This window comes from Podarcis gaigeae (assembly GCF_964106915.1).
Source record: "Podarcis gaigeae genome assembly, chromosome: 3".
NCBI lineage: Eukaryota > Metazoa > Chordata > Lepidosauria > Squamata > Lacertidae > Podarcis > Podarcis gaigeae.
In genome coordinates, this window is record NC_139680.1 from 15,416,902 (window position 1) to 15,436,769 (window position 19,868).

The 19,868-nt window shown below is 43.2% G+C and overlaps 1 protein-coding gene and 1 long non-coding RNA gene across 3 annotated transcripts in view; one reads left to right on the top strand and one right to left on the bottom strand.

The window, feature by feature from the left end:
* Positions 1 to 1,834: 1,834 nt before the first annotated feature.
* Positions 1,835 to 6,480, bottom strand: LOC310840718. 2 transcript variants are annotated; one of them, XR_014562038.1, is made up of 3 exons: positions 6,165 to 6,480; positions 4,677 to 4,859; positions 1,835 to 2,856 (listed from the first exon to the last, which is right to left on the bottom strand). It is a non-coding gene; the product is annotated as an uncharacterized lncRNA (long non-coding RNA). The 2 variants fall into 2 exon arrangements; XR_014562039.1 differs by having other exon boundaries at positions 1,835 to 4,076; positions 4,456 to 4,859.
* A 194-nt stretch (positions 6,481 to 6,674) lies between these two features.
* The window catches only part of SPTLC3 (serine palmitoyltransferase long chain base subunit 3), a 58,040-nt gene continuing 44,846 nt past the window's right edge, over positions 6,675 to 19,868 (top strand). The window contains exon 1 of the mRNA XM_083730383.1: positions 6,675 to 7,175. Within this exon, the coding sequence (XP_083586509.1) occupies positions 6,933 to 7,175 (243 nt within the window). The 5' untranslated portion in view covers positions 6,675 to 6,932. The remainder of the gene's footprint in view (positions 7,176 to 19,868) is intronic.

A 19,868-nucleotide genomic window follows, 5' to 3' on the forward strand; every position in this document is an offset into this window, starting at 1 on the left:
GTGATGGCAACTGGCCATGACAGCTATGCTCTGCCTCCACAATCAGAGGCAGTAACACTTCTGAATGTCACTTGCTGGAAACCACAGGAGAGAGTACTCCTTGCCACAGATTACCAGAGACAAAACTGATGCTGAAAGGCTTTTTCTCAGAGCAGAAAGTTTGAAAACCACTGCCGCTTTGCTGTTCACAGCCAGCACCAAGCCTTGAAAGGCAGTCTGTCTCGGCCATAAGAATACTTGAGGTAAAAGCAGGCTGGGAAGGTAGGCCTCAGTGGGGAAGAAGAGAAGCAGGACTTCCACTTCCTGAATCTTGCCTTGCTTCCTCCTCCGGCCCTATGGCTGCTTTTGAGGTTACATTTCATGGATTTGTGATTGATTCATATCCGTCACCGTGCCTTGCAGCATTATTCATTCAGATTTCTATATAAATTGCCTAACAACAGGCTAATAAATTTACATGCTTATCCTCCTCTACTGCAACAAAACTGTTGCGTTAGTAAAGCTGAGAATTAACTTCCCATAGATCACTGTAAAGATGCTAGACTAGATGGTCTAATCCAGCAGGTTTTTTAAAATTTCACCTAAGGGTACAGAGTGAGCTTATTGTTATACCAGGCATATTAACTAGGGGGAAAGTGGTAGCATGAGGAAGCCTTCCCATTAATCCCAAGCAGAAGGTAAACATTTTCCACCGCTAGTTTCATCATTTGGGGGCAAAGACAGCTCCATTTTACTACCTGAAGCTCAAAACAGAAAGATCAGAACATGTGGAGCTTTGTCTCTCCCTGTCTCCATTGGTATGATTAGAAAATATAATTATCACCCTATACCTGGACTGTAATAAGAGTTTCACATTACATTTTTAACATGTGCTATTCACACGTTTCTTTCAACCCCTAAAAATGTGACATTTGCGCTTGTGGTTCCGAAATTGTGTGCCAGGGCACATACAGGAGGGCTTGACATGAGTGTCCAGAAATTAAGCTGCCATGTTTGATGCATTCACCACTCTAAACCCATTACAGTAATGGAGGCCCAGGCAGCCTTGATTTTCCACAACTACCAATATAAGGGCAGTGCCATCACTGCAAAAGGTTGAACTGAGATTCCTTAACACAGCCTGCCGTACAGCTAACAGGGATGAGAGAATGCAGAATATTTTTTTATATATATAAATATTTATTAAGGTTTTTGAGTACAAATGCATAAATAATAAACAACATTATTTATATCATAACATAATTTCATCATTTCTTTGGACTCCCTCACGTCTCCCGCTCTCACTTACATCGTTAAAAAAGGTTTTTCCAAGCAAATTACCATCTTGTTTACAATCTTATATCCGCTCATTTAAATAGGATCTAGCAGTTCTCCAAAAGATTTATATTTTCCTTAATCTCACTTATCGTCAAATTCGGATCTAATTCAGTGGTGGGCAATTATTTGTGATCTAGCATCCTTCTTAACATTCAACCAAATTACAATATTTTTGTAAATAAATCTTGAATTTCTTCCAGTCTTCTTCAACCCTCTCTTCTCCCAGGTCGAGAGAATGCAGAATAACCACCACTGCCAAAAAACATAGTCTTGCCCCTGACCTCTGACTGACTATCCAAAAACAGGAGAGTGGGGTGCTGGGAGGCAAAGAACTTTTTGCAAGTAGGATGTCTGCCTGGTTTTTTAATTTTTTTAATTAGAAAGAGAGGGAGAGGGATGACTGAAACTATGGTATGTGTCTCTGTCTGCATGTTTTGAGGTGGAGTGGAGTGTGTGTCTAATTTGAACCAAGAAAAGGTGTTTGGGGAAACCTGCATTGATGCACAACAAAGAGGTGTTTCTTATTAACATTTATTTGATGTTTGTCTCACCTATGGATCCAGAAGGATTCCCAACACAGCTTCCATTAAAATAATACAATATAATAACGCTATCACATATAAACGTGCATACGAATACGAATCTGACTTGGTTGCTAAATGCATACATGATAAATATTATTTCACTTCTGTGTCTGAGATTGCCCTAACTCCCACTTTTATCTGACAGCAAAGTTCAGGAGAGGTTTAGTGTTCATCCACACTGACTTCTGCTCCAAGTGATTAGTTTCAGTGCCGAGTCTGTGATTCTACTGGTTTTCTTCCCTGTTCCACTGGGTCACGGCGGAGCAAATCTGAACCTCGGTTGAAGGATCCATTGAATGTTAGTGCATGGGACATAATTTGTCATAGACTTGACTGGATCTCCACATTAACAGCCACCATGTTTAACGTTTTTTATGTCTATCTACCCACTAGTAACGTCTGCGGAAGGGTCTGCAATCTTCCAGTTCAGAAGGAAATATTTCACTTGGCCAACCTTTTTGGTCCAGGAGCACAACTGGATTGGGGGGGGGATGCTTTGGGAATCACCTACTCTGGTTGCTTCTCTCCCTGCCCAGCAAACCCTCCACACCCCTAAGACAGAAACAGAGACAGCACAGGCACACATTGCTTTTCCATGGGATCTGTGTGAATATCAGATCCAATAGAATTAAAATATATCCTTTTGAATCTGCATGATTTTACAAAAATCAAACAAACAAAAAACCACTGTCAAATTAAAACTTACATTGGTAAACTGCACAGTAAAAATCTGGTGAATTCCAGGACCACAAAAATATTGACCCACGGCATAGGTCCTCATAGTTCTCCACCAACAAATCAATGTAAATACATATGTAAACACAGAGGTAACCTACAATTACCCAAAGCAGCCATTGAGTGGTGGCTTTTGCCTGTTTCCTCCAGTGAGCCAGTGTCAGATGTTGGTATTGGCCTGTCTTTTCCTGTTTATGGTTATAACTGGATCACTTTAGGTCTGTGGAAATACAATTTGTATACCAGCCTATGAGAACTATCAGGTTTGCAGGGATCTTGGAAAGGACTTTTACACTGGTGGCCCTCATCCAATTCCTAATGAAGTTTTGATGTGAAGATGCACTTGTTCTCTGCCACTTTTGTGGAATGATTTTAATTGGGCTGTGGAGGTGGTGAATCTGCTTTTATTCAGCAGTATTGTTCTATGACTGAACAGAGCAGAATGCTTTTATGGCTATTTTATGAGTATTAGAATCATAGAATTGTAGAGTTGGAAGGGACCACAAGGGTCATCTAGTCCAACCCCCTGCAATGCAGGGATCTTTTTGCCCAATGTGGGGCTTGAACCCACGTCCCTGGGAGTAAGTGTCTCATGCTCTTCTTGAATGCTTTAAAGTTTTAAACTATGTCATTTTTATATTGCTGCTATGTGTTGTTTCATTCACACATTGTGCTTTGTGAGGATACTTTCTTGAAAAGGGGGATTAAAATCTATTCAATTGGATTAAATTAAAATTGCACAACTGCGTACCTTCTGGAGAAAAGACTTCCAGAAAATTTTCTAGGAATAAGATCATGGAATTCATAGGAACTTGGGCATAGTTAATTTGGGAAGTGAATATCTGAAAGTATAAACTAATAAATACAATAGTGCGTAGGAAGAATCCCTGTCATCAGCATCCCATTAGCCTGGATGCGATATAGCATGGTTAGGAAACTAGCAACAAAGCAACCCGTGCCAAAAAAAGGTAGTGATTAGGTAGGAGTGTTCTATGTGCTCACCAGAAGTTTCTAGGCACCTAATTTGTAATAGCAGATATTAAGCGTGACTGTGCTACAGGAAAAGACCATGAATATTCCCATTCCACAGAGCCTTCTTGCTTTTGTCATCTGCATTGTTAAATACCTTCAGGACAAAAGGTAATATACCTTGGAATCTTATGTCTTCACATCTGCCCAACCCTGACTTTCGAAATGCACTTACTTTTGACATTTCTTTCCTAATAATAGCAACAGAAGCATGGCAACAGAAAGACATGAGGCATTTAATTTCTAATGTAAATATTACTTTCTAATGTACATAGGCACTGCAGATGTGTGAACCTTAAGACACTACGTACCCAGTAAAGTAACACAGGCAAACTGCATGGTTGCATTCCTTCACGGTTGAGCATTCATCCTGGTTTACTTGCACAAGTTTACATAGAGGTTAGATTATGTCTAGTATTTATTGAGGGACGCAGGTGGCACTGTGGGTAAAACCACAGTGCCTAGGACTTGCTGATCGCATGGTCGGCGGTTTGAATCCCCACGGCGGGGTGAGCTCCCGTCTTTCGGTTCCAGCTCCTGCCCACCTAGCAGTTCGAAAGCACCCCTAAGTGCAAGTAGATAAATAGGTGCCGCTTTATAGCGGGAAGGTAAACGGCGTTTCCGTGTGCTGCACTGGTGCTGGCTCGCCAGAGCAGCTTCGTCACGCTGGCCACGTGACCCGGAAGTGTCTCCGGACAGCGCTGGCCCCCGGCCTCTTAAGTGAGATGGGCGCACAACCCTAGAGTCGGACACCACTGGCCCGTACGGGCAGGGGTACCTTTACTTTTACCTTAGTATTTATTGAGCATTTGTTCTGATTTATGTGGAGGTTGTGTTATTATGGGCATTCATCCCAATTTGCTTGAATAGTGTTTATATGTTACTCATTTGCTCATCAAAACCTTTTCAGTACATTTATGTCACTTTCCTTATCACAAAGTTTGGTGTTTTTTTAGTGTCTTTGTTGTGGTAGTATGCCAAAACACTTTAATATACTTTAATTGTGCAAACCTTAATTTCTGGTACACGCTTTAATTCCTCCTACATTTCTGGAGGCAACCTTTGTCAGCCAATGATGACAACGACATTTTCAGGAGCCATTAGGAATTTCCAAATGAATGTAACATCTCTCTGAATATGGCAACTCCAGGTGTAATTATTTTCTTAGTATTCATAGTTGATTTTTAAGATGATCTTTGAGAAATAATAATAGAAATCAGGAAGAGTAACAAAAATCAAGAGGAAAAACTTGAAACATTTTGAGTGGGGACCCAGATAAATTGTCCCTTTACGAGGTACAAAACAACTGGGAAGTACATGAGTTTCCAATAATTAAACTGTGTCTCCGTTGTTGAAGACCTTGGACTTCTGAGGAACCATTAAAAATCCAGACTTCTGTTATATTTATTCTTTATGTTAATTCATTTAGATAGATACAAGTTTAGTATATGTCTGTCCCATGAATAATAATAATAATAATAATAATAATAATAATAATATTTATACTCTGCCCATCTGGCTGCGTTTCCCCAGCCACTCTTGGCAGCTTATAGCATGCATAGAACATAGTAAAATATCAAACATTAAAAACTTCCTGATACAGGGCTGCCTTCAGATGACTTCTGAAAGTTATGTAGTTCTTTATCTCCTTGGCATCTGAAGGGAGGGCGTTCCACAGGGAGGGTGCCAGTACCAAGAAGGCATTCTCCTGAAAACACAGGATGCAACCCTGCACTTAACTTTGCATACTTAAGCTTAAGGGTAAATCCCACTAGGATCAGCAGGAAGGATATGAGACACATGTATAGGATCGTGGCACACATCTCATTTGTTCCAATGAGTAAGAATGTTCGTATAACCGTTAAGTGCTGAATTAACATACCAAGGCTTGGGGCACCTGTTCTTTTCCTCTGAAGTGGGGAATTTCATTCTGTGAAGGCTTTCCCTAAGGTGCTGGTAAGGACGAAATTGCGCTTGCCAAAATCTCGTCCCGGCAACACCCTTTTGCCAGGCTGGTAGCATTGAAGAAACATAGGGAAATGATGTCCCTGGGATATAGCTTGCTTCAAAGAAATAAATAAAAATGTTGCCTATTGACAGCTTAGGGGTGAGGGAAAGGCCTCACTCCTCAACAGCATTTGCTCACTGTTTATTTGTATTTATTTATTACATTTACAGCCACCTTTATCTTCCAGGGAGCTCAAGTTGGTGCAAATGGTTCCCCTCCATACACACACACACCATTTTATCTTCACAGCAACCCTGTGAGGTAGGTTAAGGTTAGGTGACGCAGTTAGGCAAACCAGGCCAAACTTGGGCCTACGAGGGAAGCCTGAAATGCCGCCTGGAGAGTTCAAGCCTGGTACAAAAAAAAAAAAAAAGGCACAACGGGCTCTTTGCAAGCAACTCGAACCCAACTTCGCTCCCCGCCATCCGAATTAAACATCGAAATCGAGCTAAGCCTATTGTTTAGCAGCTCTGCCATGACCCGAAACTGACCTACTATTCCTAGGCTTTAAAAGGGGGCGCGGTGCTCAGTGGAAGCTTTTGAGGTGTTTACTTCTTGCAAATAAACTTATCGAAGTAGGTTTCTCCTTTTCCCTCTTTCTCTCTTGGTGGGGGAACAGAAAAGCGAAGAAACCCAACTGTGCAGATTAGGGGCCAAGAGAGGTGTGTGGGGGGGGAACCAAGGATTTCGGGTGTCACCTTTGGATATGACCTCCTTGGTGTCTCTTCCCAAAATAAAGGGCTGGTTTCCAAACGCGTAAACCTGACGCTGAGGCGGCATAATCCTGATCGCGCAGATAAAAAAACAAAGAGAGAGAGAAACAATCGCTGTGCTCCCCTGCTTTTAAAAAAATAAATAAGTAAACTCGGATCTTGCACGCCCTCCTGGCGCGCGATCAAAAGGCGCGCACAGGTTGCGCTTTGCTCAACGCGGAGCAGGGCGTGTGCCTTTGGAGCGTTCCCGCCTTCTTCTCCACCCCCTTTCCTTCTCCTCTTTCTTCTCCTTCTCCTCCTTTTCTGAATCGTTGGTACGATCTTCGCGACTCCAACTGAGTCACGCAGCTCAGGTGCCCTGGAGGACCCAGCATGGGATTTGCGTCTTGCTCCTTGATTTCGGGAACAGCAACTGCTCGACTCTGCTCCGGCCCCGCGCTATCCGAGGCATCCAGCACCAGCACCGCCACCACCGCTCGCCTCTCGGTCGCTGCGACTTCGCTGAAGCGATAGCTATCTCCTCGAAAAGCCAGCCAGACCAGTTGGATGCCTTCTTGCGCTGCAGGTCCCTCGCGTCGGAAACTTTCGCCTGCTGCTCATCCCCGCTCCGGCTTGCTCGACTTCGAAAGCGCCCGGGACCCTCCGCACGGCTCGGCGGCCGGCTCTCCTGCCAAGCAAATGGCGAACCCTAACGCGCTCTCCAATGGACACCTGCACTGCCGCCAGAACGGGCACAGCTCATTCAAACGGGACGTTCGCAAGAAAAACGGGGTGGTTAAAGAGACCAAGGTGAGCTCTGCATTTCCGGTCCCAACTCTGGAACCCTTGGCTAACCAAACTAAGCCATATACTTTTAAGCGTTCTACTTGTGTGTAGTGGGGCGATTTAGCTGTCTCTCCCCCACAAAAAAAAAAACAATAATACACTGTACATGGGAATGGGGTCAACTTATCTCTTCTAACGCCCCAGCATCTTCAGGTCAGAAAGGCTTGATTTGCATCTGTTTTAGGCCCATCTCCCCTTCCCTGCCCTCCTCTTTCTGATTAGTTTTTGGCATGGCATATAGCTGTTATACTGTTTTAAATATATGGTTATTCTCCTAGAAGCTCATATGGGGGTAGCGCATGAGACTGAGATTCAGTTGTGGGTTCGGACCCCCACATTGGGCGAAAGACTCCTGCAGTGCAGATGACTCTGGAGGTCCCTTCCGACTCTACAAATCTACGATTATTAGTAGCTTGAAACACTGCTTTTGATTAAAAAAAAAAAAAAACGGAAACATCTCTTTTCCCGCCCCCAGCATATGAATGCAGGATGGTCTTATTGTTTTGATTGTTGCATGCAAAAATGAGGGGCAACTTGTATGTGATACGTATTTGTCCCAGTGTTTGTTTCACAGCTGGACTCCAGGTCAGGGTTCTTGTTAAACTATACTGTCCTCATTTGATGTCTCGTTGAGTTGCCTCCTTTGCTTTATCTTCCTCTGATTCAGCTCTCACACCTCCAAAGTTTTCTAACAGGTTGCCGGGTGTCAGCTTGCAAAACAGGTCTTTGCTGAAGTTTGAGAAGCAGGTGTGGGTTGGTTGGATAGAGGGAGGGCTCTTCCCCATATAAGAAAAAAAAAACAATGCTTGTGTGGTTGTGGTCAAGATGAAAGTGGGACATGGGGAAGTTTCCCATGTCTGACCGCTGGTCCACCTAGCAGAGGCAGCTTTAGAGCAGTGTGACCGGTTCCGCCACAGTGGAGGCCGAGCCTAGGGGGCGTCACAACTATGACGTAGCAAATTGAACAGAATGGAAGGCTGGGGGCATGTGTGCCGAATTTTGGCATCGCACAGGACCGAAGTTGCCCCTGCATCAAGCTTAGTGTGGTCTATGTGGTTGGTCTTCAACCAGTGTGTTTGGAGTCACTAATGCATGGCAGCAACATACTGCCATACAAATAAATGGTGTGTGCATATTTGTGTGTGTGTGGTCTCCAAACACATGTTTGGGTTAACAGTGGGCCCCAGATCTGAAAAGGCTGAAGACTACTGCTGCAATGATGGTTAGCACCTCTTCAGAGCTTCAGACACACGTCTTTCCCATCTGGAATTGGATGGAAACTTCGTGCCCTTTGCATGCAAAACAGTTGCTCTTAACACTGAACTACAGCCATTTTTACCCCCAAGGCAGAAGGTGGGGGACCTGTAGCCCTTGTGATGCTACAACTCCCAGCATCTCTAGCCAGACTGCTCTATGGTCAGGGATGATGGGAGTTGCAGCTCAAAATCTGGAGGGCCTAAGGTGAAAACCAAGTTTCTTTATAATAAGTCAAAGCTTCAAGAGGTAAGAAATAGTTTGTATATGAGACTTCAAGTGCTGTGGTTTTGTTCAGTGAAGTAAAAAAAAAAAGGTGTTCGTTCATACGCTAGTGTTGCTTGTTGAATAGTATCTTGTTTCTTACTTGTGAAGAAGCAAAATACCATGGTGGTAGAACAGCTGTTGATTGGATTGCTTTCCAAACTTGGAGGCTTTCCAAACACAAACTTCCTATCTAGAGTCTCTTCCTACTGTGAACTGCATACACGGCTATGCTTATTAAGTAGACGCACCCAATGCCTTGTCCAAGGAGTGTCTATGGGTGTCTCCTGCTTGCTTGGCATAAAACCTTAGTGTGAAGATGGGAGGGAAGAATACTTGTGCAACTTATGTGGAGGGATGTTCTGGGTGACTTCCATTCAGTCTGAGAGGTTCAGGATTTTGATACTGGGCTCAGCCAACAGCAGAACAATGGGAGAGGACTCTATGCAAGGAAAGAAATCCTTCAGCAAATCTATTGATCTGCCTTAAGGGAGATACAGGCAGCCAATCAAATTTAACATACATCCCTGGCTATTTTTTTTTGCTTAATGGAAGTTTGTTGGGATGTAGTGGATATTTCCAGTATAATATAATCATCACTGCCTATACCTTTCTGCATTTCATTTCCTTCTGTCCTCATTGCTTGCTGCTCCTGCCCCGGTTGGGTATATTGCGGGTGAGTAATCTGTGGTCCTCCAGATATTGCCAAACTAGAACTCTCATGAACCCCAGCCAGCATGGCCAGTGACCAATGAGGATAGGAGTTGGTGTTGTTGGGTTTCCCATCTTTGGTGTGCGAGCGTGTTATCTGAAACTCAGGATAACACTTCATACGTTTGACAATGTGGACTGTAGTTCATTCAAGCTTATGTCACAATGTGTTAGTCTTTAAGTTTCCGTCTGTTGTAGCAAAAACAACTTTGGATATTCCCTGTAACCTTTTACTAGTAATGTGTGGCACTACTCTTCATCTACCTCCTGATAAGCCTAGAACACTTTCTGAACTCTTCTTTGCCCCTTTGCTATTCTGTGAGCCTTTAGGATAACTAATTGTTGACTCAACTGTTTCTGGAGTCTGTGTACTCCCTGTTTCCGGTTCCGAAGCTTGGTTTCAGATGAGAGCAGGGTCACCTGCAGACCATACCTTTAAAGCACATGGCTTTCCCCCAAAGAATCATGGGAACTGTAGTTTGTTAAGGGTTCTGGGAATTGTTGCTTGAAGAGGGGTAAACAGTTGTTCCCAGGATTATTTTTGAAAAGCCATGAGCTTTAGATGTACAGTATGCGGTGATTACAAATCGCAATGAAATTCTCCCTTCCCATCAGAATTCTGTGTGTATGCTTCAAGTCTGAGTGACACTTGTTAGAGCATTGCTTAAAGGAAAATGTGTTGTTAAAGCGCAGGTGGTTTGATGAAGGTTGTAACGGTGCATTCCTTATAGCACTGAACAGACATTTTTATAGTATTGGGCTAGACTGAAAGTCTGTTCTCAACTGTTTTGCCCATTGTTTGCTCTGAGACACTGAACCAATACCATTTTAAGTGATGCAGCAGTCACATCAACTGGAATGCTAGCCTCAAACCAGTCAAGGATCTGCTGCTCTCTTTTGCCAAAAGAGGACATAGCTGTGTTGTAGGATGCCTCTTTGATGTACCGTAGTTCCACCTTGCTTCAACGCTGTCTCTGGGGCAGTTCAATAGTGCTTGTTTGACGGAATCAGAGAAGCGTTCACAAAGTTCAGATATGACTGATGGGTAGTGTTGATTCGAGGCCTCGCTTTGGGCTATGGGTCTTCTGTGGCTGGAGAAGGATCTTATCACTGGGGAATGATCCATGTCACAGTCTGCATCATGGTAGTTCCATGTAACAGTGCCAATCACCTGGTGACAAGTCCAGCCCATGGTGTGACCTGGGATGTCTCCAAGACAGTCACTGTTTTGCCTTGATAGAAGAGAGCATGCTTGTGATGCAAAGGCTGTGAAAGCAGCACAGTTCAAACAGCCTTTGTCCTTTCTCGTTCATGCTGTCAATACCAAAGTGGCCTACAGAGTTGTCTCATATGTGATGATCGCTCTCAACTCTGCCACTGAAATCTCCTAGCAGGAATAGGCGCGACCAGCCTGGTCTAGTTCCTCGTGTAATAGGTCTCTGGACTGTATGTCAGAGCACATACTGGGAGCATAAATGCTCAAGATGTCAACTGGACTGGAAGTGATTGAGAGATGAATGGAAAGCAAGCATTCTGAACCCTCAGTTGGCAGTTCTGTTGCAGACAGGAAGTTCATTACTGCTAATCGTATGCCATGAATATGTGGTACTTCAGGATGTTCTCCTTGCCAGAAAAATGTATAGCTCTCCTCTCACAGCCTGCCATTCAAAGAAAGTCTGGTCTCCTGTAAAGCGTTGATGAAAGAGTTGAACATTTTCGGCTTACAGTCAATGATGGCCATTTGTATGTTGTTTCTTTTCTTTCTTTATTGCCTCGTGCAGTTTTTCAGGTAGATAGCGGTGGGTCAATATTAAGGCTGTCTGGCTTAAGCTGAGACATGATGAGCTCTCCCACTGCCAAAAGCAACCGATAGCACTTGTACCTTATGCCAATCAGATTAAATCAGATTAGATCTTATAATTTGTGGCGGCTGCCTCCCACATTGCTCTTGCTGTGCTAGCAGCACCAAAGTGACCTTTCTGGGGTGCAAGCCTGGGCAGTGTATATGGAGGTCCTGGACTGCCTAGACAACAAGACTCCTCTCTCAGCCTCACTGATGTGGTCCAGAGGGAAGCAGAGCAATACGTTTGGCACCAGCTTGGCTGCAGGAGTTGCCAGAAGGAGGCGCACAGGGCACCATCCAACCACCTTAGGGACTCTACTCTGGATCTGCATAGAGTTTACTCCTTAGCCTTTTCTTCTCCCGAAGATGTCCCGCAAGGCAGCGGATATTATTATTCAGAATTTACTCCCAAAGCCTTTCTCACAAATGTGTACGGTGGTACCTTGGGTTACAGACACTTCAGATTACAGACGCTTCAGGTTACAGACTCCACTAACCTAGAAATAGTACCTTGGGTTAAGAACTTTGCTTCAGGATGAGAACAGAAATTGTGTGGTGGCGGCATGGCAGCAGCAGGAGGCCCCATTAGCTAAAGTGGTGCTTCAGGTTAGGAACAGTTTCAGGTTAAGAATGGACTTCCAGAACGAATTAAATTCTTAACCCGAGGTACCACTGTATAGCCGCAAGGCAGCAGAGGTTTAGGATCAAAGTTTTCTTACTCCAAGATGGTTGACGAGCCCCATCTGCCACCCACTTCCCTCTACAGCACTGCAGAAACTATCTTCTTGACAATTGGACCTACAATTGGTCTTATCTGCTCAATCAACTGGGGCCCGTCTACTCATGCAAGGGAAGTCCCTAACAAAATGATGGTTTGAGGCTTATCGTCTACCCTCACATGGTTTAGCCAGCCAGTTGAAGTTGTTTCCTGTGATGTGGCCACTGTCAAATGCTGGCTGCTTCTAGGATCCACAGGTGAGAGCTGAATACAGGATGGGGACCAAAGGTGGGCAAATTACCCCAGAAGAAGCATGATGTGTGGTCCCCCCTCCCACCAGAGGTACTAACCCTACCCTAAAAGCCCATACACCCCAGGAGAGGATTAGGGTTTGGGGAATGTGGGCTGTGAGGAGTGTGTGTTTCTAAAAGGTTGCTGTAGACACAGGTGTTTCAAGAGGAAAGAGCCAAAGGACACCCATCACCCCCCTCTGCTCCTTTGCCAACACTGCAGAATACGCACACATCACTTACTTATGTAGCTTTCAAATTGTCAGTGGTTTGGAGTAGACAGTTCCACTGTAAACCAGCTGGTGCTATAGGAACGTAGGAAGCTGCCTTAAGGTTAAATGGTTCCACCTAGTCCAGTATTGATTCTAGTCCAACGTCAGAGTCCTAAACAGAGCTCCAGCATTACCTGCTATCTGATGCTTTATAGAACAGCACAGGCATGTTCCATGTCTGGGTGGTACACTGCAACTTTTTGTTGGATTAAGTCATTGGTTCTCAAGCTTTTTTCCCTCTGAACCATACTTTCAGAATAAAAATAGGCTTGCGCCACACCAAAGTTTTTATTGATAGGAAAGACACTGGAAATCAAAAATAAACAGTGCTTCGCAGTGCTTGATTCTTAATGTAGAACACAACTGAGCTTATCATATGATCATGGGGCACCCAGGAAGGGCAGCTATGTAAGGACATGAATCATTCCCCAAATATAATATTGATTGTCCTTGAATCTTCCTTCCACACTTGCAATCCTCAAAGTGCCACACCCTTTGAGAACCACTGGATTAGGTGCTGCTAGGACCTTGGTTTGAAAGAGACCTGGAGATCCCCTGCTGAAGAAGACATTCTTGCAGACAAGAGTTGCCATATTTTGATTTCATAAATATTGGAAACCAGCAGGTTTCCCTCACTTGCCAGGCTTTGGGAAGGGAGTAAAGAGCTCTGACAGTGTCCCAGAGCTCTCACACCACCTTCCCAGACCCCAGTAAACAGCCTCATGGGGAGGGCAGTTTTGGGGGTTCCTGGCTTGTGCAATGTTGCCTTTGTGCAAAAAACCCCAGAGCCGAACCCTTGCACACATGGCAGGCCCACCGTACTCCTTTTCTCCTCCCATTATTTCTAGTTGCTGTTTTTTGCCTTTGGTGCACATGCAACAATGGACATGTTCAGTTCAGATGGTGGCTTGTTTAAATACGACAGGTGTCTTTGTCTCCCTTTTTGCCTAATGCAATTACAGGTGGAACCTGCCCCCACAAAAGATCATTTTGTCATGAGGGCTTGGCAAAGCAGAAGGAGGGACTAGCTATTTATGTAGGGCATCTACAGTTATACAACCAATTTTTATGACTCCGCAGACTGCCGGGAAGAAGGTTTGAAGAAACCTTCGCAACCACTTAGTTTTCTTTTCGCAAGAGCTATGTGCAAAAATAAAAGTGTAACGTGATCACTGCCCAGAGGGCTGATGGCCTTCGTGAGATATGAAGAGAGGCCCGGCAACTGCCTTATGTACAGCCAGTCCTTCCAACTCTCTTAATCTGTTTGTGGCTCTTATTGTTAAGGATTATCTTAATGTTGTAACAAGGTGAGTTTAAAATGCATAGGACAGTTTTTAATTGACGTTCTCTGTGCTTACCTGTGAGGAGCAGACTGTGTTTGGAAACTGAAATGGATTAACGGAATGAGCCAGAGCCTACTGTTTTTCTCCATGCATCCTGTTTTTCCATTTGTTTTTTTCTGATTGGCTTCTTGGTGGTCTGCCTTCTTGTGCAGGTATACTCTGCCTCTCAGAGAAATTAGATTTCATGATCTAATTGTCATTGTCTGCTCCCTCAATGGCTTTGCGCAGGGACACATGAACCCATTTGCCAAGTTCACCACCACTGTCACTTCTCTCTGGCAAACGCCATAGGTCGCCAGCACACATTCACTGAGCTACAGGCTGCTACTTTCTCCCTTGACCCAGTGTTAGAAACTCAGATATATAAGCTACCGGTAGGTGCCAAATGGCTCCTTAAACCAGGGTTACAGTCACCAAAATGGAATGCCTAGTGGCTATTTTGGGGCCAGATGACTCGAAAGCCTTATACAGTCGTACCTTAGTTCTTGAACGCCTTGGTACTCATATGTTTTGGCTCATGAATGCCAAAAACCCAAAAGTGTTTCGGTTTTTGAACATTTTTCGGAAGCCGGACGTCCGACACTGCTTCTGCTTCAATGCAGGAAGCTCCTGCAGCCAAACGGAAGCTGTGCCTTGGTTTTTGAATGTTTTGGAAGTCAAACGGACTTCCGGAACAGATTACGTTCGAGAACCAAGGTATGACTGTATTTCAATGTGACTTTTGGGTTTCTGAAATTCGTTTCGGTAAAATATAACAGATATAATTCTACAGGATGTGGAATTAGTGTGTGAAAACAGTCAAGATCCAAGGATCCCCAGGCATGCACTCCAGATAGTAGAGATGTGAGGCATCATCCTGGGGCCCAGGCACCTTAATTTGGTCGCAAGTGGCCAATAGCCAGGTGCAAAATGCACCTGGCGATTTTGAACACCGCTGCTGGCACCACCATCGGGGCTCAGCATGTGTTGCATGCTTTCTTGGGAACTCGTGGGTAACAGTAGTGTTATTAAATCCGCCTTGCTGTGCCCCTGAGCTCAAGCTTCCCTACGCTGGAGTACCCTTTGAGTGCAGAGGCAGAGAAAGCATCTGTTTCTCTGCACCCTCTCCGGCTTAGAAGTATTATGGGATGAGAGCTTTTTCTCTGATCCCACCATCCACTTTCCCAGCTATAGAGCCTGAGAGAGGAGCAGATCCACACCCCACAAAAAAAGCCTCCTGTTACATCTCAGAGATGTAGCATGAGGCCTATGGAGTAAAAGGTCATGGTAACAACCTTTTTTTGGGTTGTGAAGGACAGAGGCAAACCCAGGTGGCAGAGGCACATTGGCTTGCCACTGTGCCCTATGGCATTCTGAGTTTGGGCTGCGTGTCAGGCACAGAGGCAGGTTAGTAACAGTGCAGCATCAGCCGCCCCCTTCCATTTCTGTGGCGCAATGGTTAGAGTGATGGACTCTGACCTGAGAGAGCAGGGTTTGAACCCCCACTCAGCCATGAAGCTCCCTGGGTGACCTTGGGCCAGTCATCATCTCTTAGCCTAACCTGCCTCACAGGGCTGTCGTGGGGGCGAAACAGGGAGAAGAAAAACCATGTACACCACTTTGAGATCCTTGGAAGAAAAGGCAGCATAGAAACCTAATTTTAAAAAACGGAGAGGGTTGTTATAATCTGACTTGCTTTGCTCACTGTGAGCTGCAGAAGGTCTATATATTTGCCTTTCCCCTTTATATAGCAGGGCTTTGTCATGAAGTCCATTGAGAGCGTTTGCTTCTGTATCTAAGTATTCAAATGGCTCAAGAGAAGAGACACCGAACCATCAAAAATATTAGAAACAAGTAGATAAGTGAATAGTCAATCACTGCCTATTGAAGATGAGAAGGCAAAGCACTAGAGTTTGGAGTGATATTTGTACGACAATAAGGGTTGTGGGAGAGGGGAGGAAGTCATAGCTGTCAACTTTCCCTTTTTCTTGCGAGGAATCCTATTCAGAATAAGGGAATTTCCCTTAAGAAAAGGGAAACGTTGACAGCTATGGAGGAAGTGAGACCCCTTCCATTGGCCTGCCTGGGACAGCTTGAATATGGCTTCTCTCTTCCCATGGCTGTTCTACCGGGTCACCATAATATTTTCTGTAACATTATTTAAATACAGTGGTACCTCGGGTTAAGAACTTAATTCGTTCTGGAAGTCCCTTCTTAACCTGAAACTGTTCTTAACCTGAGGTACCACTTTAGCTAATGGGGCCTCCCGCTGCTGCCGCGCGATTTCTTTTCTCATCCTGAAGCAAAGTTCTTAACCTGAGGTACTGTTTTTGGGTTAGTGGAGTCTGTAACCTAAAGCATCTGTAACCCGAGGTACCACTGTATTAGTAGCTAAATTGCCTCTATTTCCCCATGACTCAGGCATCTTTTCTTCTTTTTGCATCATGGCCTGTGCCTGTGTTTTGTTTTTATACTAGTTTATAAAGAGTACACCTTGTATTCTCCAAGCCATACTGTATTAGTAGCTAAATTGCCTTTATTTTCCCATGACTCCGGCATCATTTCACATCATGGGTAAGCCTCTGCCTGTGATATTTTTTTTATATTAGTTTATAAAGAGTACACCTTGTATTCTTAAATTATTAATTAATTAGTTTCTTCATCAATTAATTCTTACTTAATTAGAGTTTAGGGACCGCTTGTATCAGAAGACTTGTATACTACAGTACCTAGCATGCCAAGCCAGCTTCTTCATTAAAGTTGAATGAGTCGGTTAGGTTTTTATCTCTATCTCTTAAACACTCCCTGCTGCACTAGATGTACTATCAGGAATCTGTGTCCATGCTTTTACTGACACAAATGTGAGTTGCAACACCCTTTCGCCACTGACTTTTCCATAAGTTGGTGTGGGTGTTGTGAGCTATGAAGGAACCAGGCAGTGTTGAACCCCAAGACATGGGACCTTTCATGAGAAGCAAAAGGGAGAATTCCGTCTTAAAACAATGGGTTTTTCTAGGTGCTTACTGCCTTTTGCAGGTATGACAAAACTGGATGGCAGTAGGGCTTTATCCCAAAACATGGAGCACTGCAATGCCACATCTTCAAGGGATTGCCTCCACTTAAAATATGTCTAGTGAAATGCACACAAGGCAGTTTTACACTTGTGATGTTTGAAAACTTCTTAATGTGTCTGACTACATGTCTCTTTTATGGCCTACTTTGCTTCTTCATATTCAGTTTCCATGGTACACAGGATCACCAGTTGAATTAAGTGGAACAAGAATTCTTTATGCTCGGTAACCATAAAACTTGTAGAGCAACTGGTAAGGGTGGCTTAACAAATGCATGCATAATTTGTCAGCTGTATTTTTTATTAGATGATATTGTCAGTTTGTCCCTTCCCCACCTTTGCCTAATGTTTTTTATACTGAAATCCATTAAACTGAACAATACTAGGTAGTACTTCAATAAACTTGTGATAACTCATATCACATTCTCAATATAGGTTTGTGCGGTTGTATTCATTGTTTCTGAACATGATACAGGGTACTCAATATTCATATAACAAACAGAACCATGCTGTGTATGTGTGTGTAGATAGATAGATAGATAGATAGATAGATAGATAGATAGATAGATAGATAGGTCATTTGACTTCTACCCTTCAAATAGTTTTAGTTTATGAGATATCTTTTTAAGAAGAGCAGTTTGTCAAACCCCAGATTACCAGCAATTCAAATTATTAAGGCTAAAGGTCTTCCAGGATTTGGCAATACAATCCCTGGCTGTTGTTAAACAATGAGAAATAAGTTCGTTACTTTTCAAATCCTGTTATGTTTCCATAAGAAGATTCAAAACTGCCAGGTAGAAAGATGGAATAATAGTTAGAATAGAATAGAATTTATTAATTTCGGTCACAGACCAGTTGCAGCTTGCATTCAATATCAGGGAAGTCATAAAACACGATAGGGATACATTTGAATTTGCAATTGGGTATAACAGATATAGCAGCAGTTAAAAATATGTAAGTTAAATCTTAATCACTAAAATATAACCTAAAATTTTCATTTAAGGCCTTAGTCATTATGGTAGCACAGCTTCTTCCCTAAGTTTTATGGCAGTCGCACAGAATTTGGCCACCTTTGGCGTGATCTCTGGAATCTTGTCCTCTACCAGGGATTTTAGACATTGAAGTTCGGACCTATTTGGAGATTTTTGTATATCAGGGGTGTTAAATGCTAAGTGTATATCCTCATAGAAACGACAGCATAACAAGGCATAAGAGACTGTTTCTACCTTCATCAAGCCACAGGGGTTGACTCTAGCAAGGGTAAGCAACTGCCTGTATTTAGGTATTTGTAATTTTGACAACTATTTTGCTGCGGTGAACCCTCTTTCCCATTGTCTTTTATTGTTGGGTGTTTATTCATCTCACTCACGTGACATTGCAGTTCCACATCCCAAATTTGTTGGTGGATTATTGCTCTAGCTTTCTCATAACCTACAGCTATTGGGGCCTGTGGGGAAAACCCCAAGCCTCTTAGCTTTTTGTGCAGAAATAATAGTTTATTTAAGTTATCCAAGAGATGTCAGTGAACACATTCCAAAAAACAGCCATCTTTGAGCAGTCCTGCCACATGTGTTTATACATACCCACTACGTGGCAGCCCCTCCAACACCGTGAAGATGCACCTGGATACACAAAAGAGGGCTGTTGTGGAGTAAGGTACCAGCCACATACAAATGTTAGAGAGAGGTCTTGAGTTTGGCTTGACAAAGACTTGTACAGGTTCATGGCCTGCAGACCATTCCACTGCTCGTCTCCCTGTATGTCCCACCCTGACTTTTGACTCGGGCCCCAAGGGAGGCGTTAATAAGAAGTTCACCTTCAAGGTAGAGACCAGTGAAAATTTCTGTAACTCTTTCTTCAGGACCACTGCTGACTGCATGGGACTAGTTGCAAAAATTAGCATGTCATGAGCATAGAGCCCCGAATCAGTTTAAAGCTCCAATCTTGACTGCTATAGTTCCCTCAAGCATATGGCTAGTGGTTGCACAGTTAAAGCAAACAGTGGGAGCTGGGGACAGCCCTGACTTGTCGATTTTGAGGAATTGTGATAATTTCACTGTATTCATCAACAATAGTTGCAAGATCACACTTGTCCTTGAAACATGTGATATGTTGTGCCGGTGCCATCTCAGTGTTAGAAGATTTTATTTATTTATTTGCTTGTTCTGTATTGTGAGTGCTTCTTAATTTGGTAGAATTGCATGTCTCGTTTGTTTTAAAATTTTAAAATAATTACCACCTATGTAAAGCAAAGTTCCCTGACACTTTTTTTTAAAGATGTTTATTGCAATTTTGAACAATAAAACAAACTTCACAATCAAAACCAAAAAAAGAAAGAAAAGAAAAAAACATTATCACAATCAAATAAAAACAGAAAAATGCAATACAAAACATAAAAAGTCGAAGAAAAAAGACCTAAAAAACAACAACATATAAATCCAGTTTCTTACTTATTATTTTCATATCCTTCTTTCCTGACTTCCTCACATCTCCCTTTTCTGTGTTCCCTTTTTACACAATCATATTCAGCAGTGCCTTACCCTTTTTAAGATCTTATTCTGTGTTATACCTTTCAACTATTATGTCTCCAATTTTTCCCCTTATAACATTTTGTTTAAGTTTGACATAATGTTATAACATTTGACATAATGTTATTCTAACTTTTTCACCCTTATTTCTCATAAAACATTTTTACATATTCCTTTCAGCTATGTCACTAATGCCATATTGTCTTTATATCCTGCATCATTTTAACATTCAAACATTTTGCAATGTTTTTGCAGGTAGTCTTTAAATTTCTTCCAATCCTCTTCCATTTGCTCTTCTCCCAGGTCTCGGATTCTGCCAGTCATTTCTGCCAATTCCATGTAGTCTATCACTTGCATCTGCCATTCTTCCAGAGTGGGCAAATCT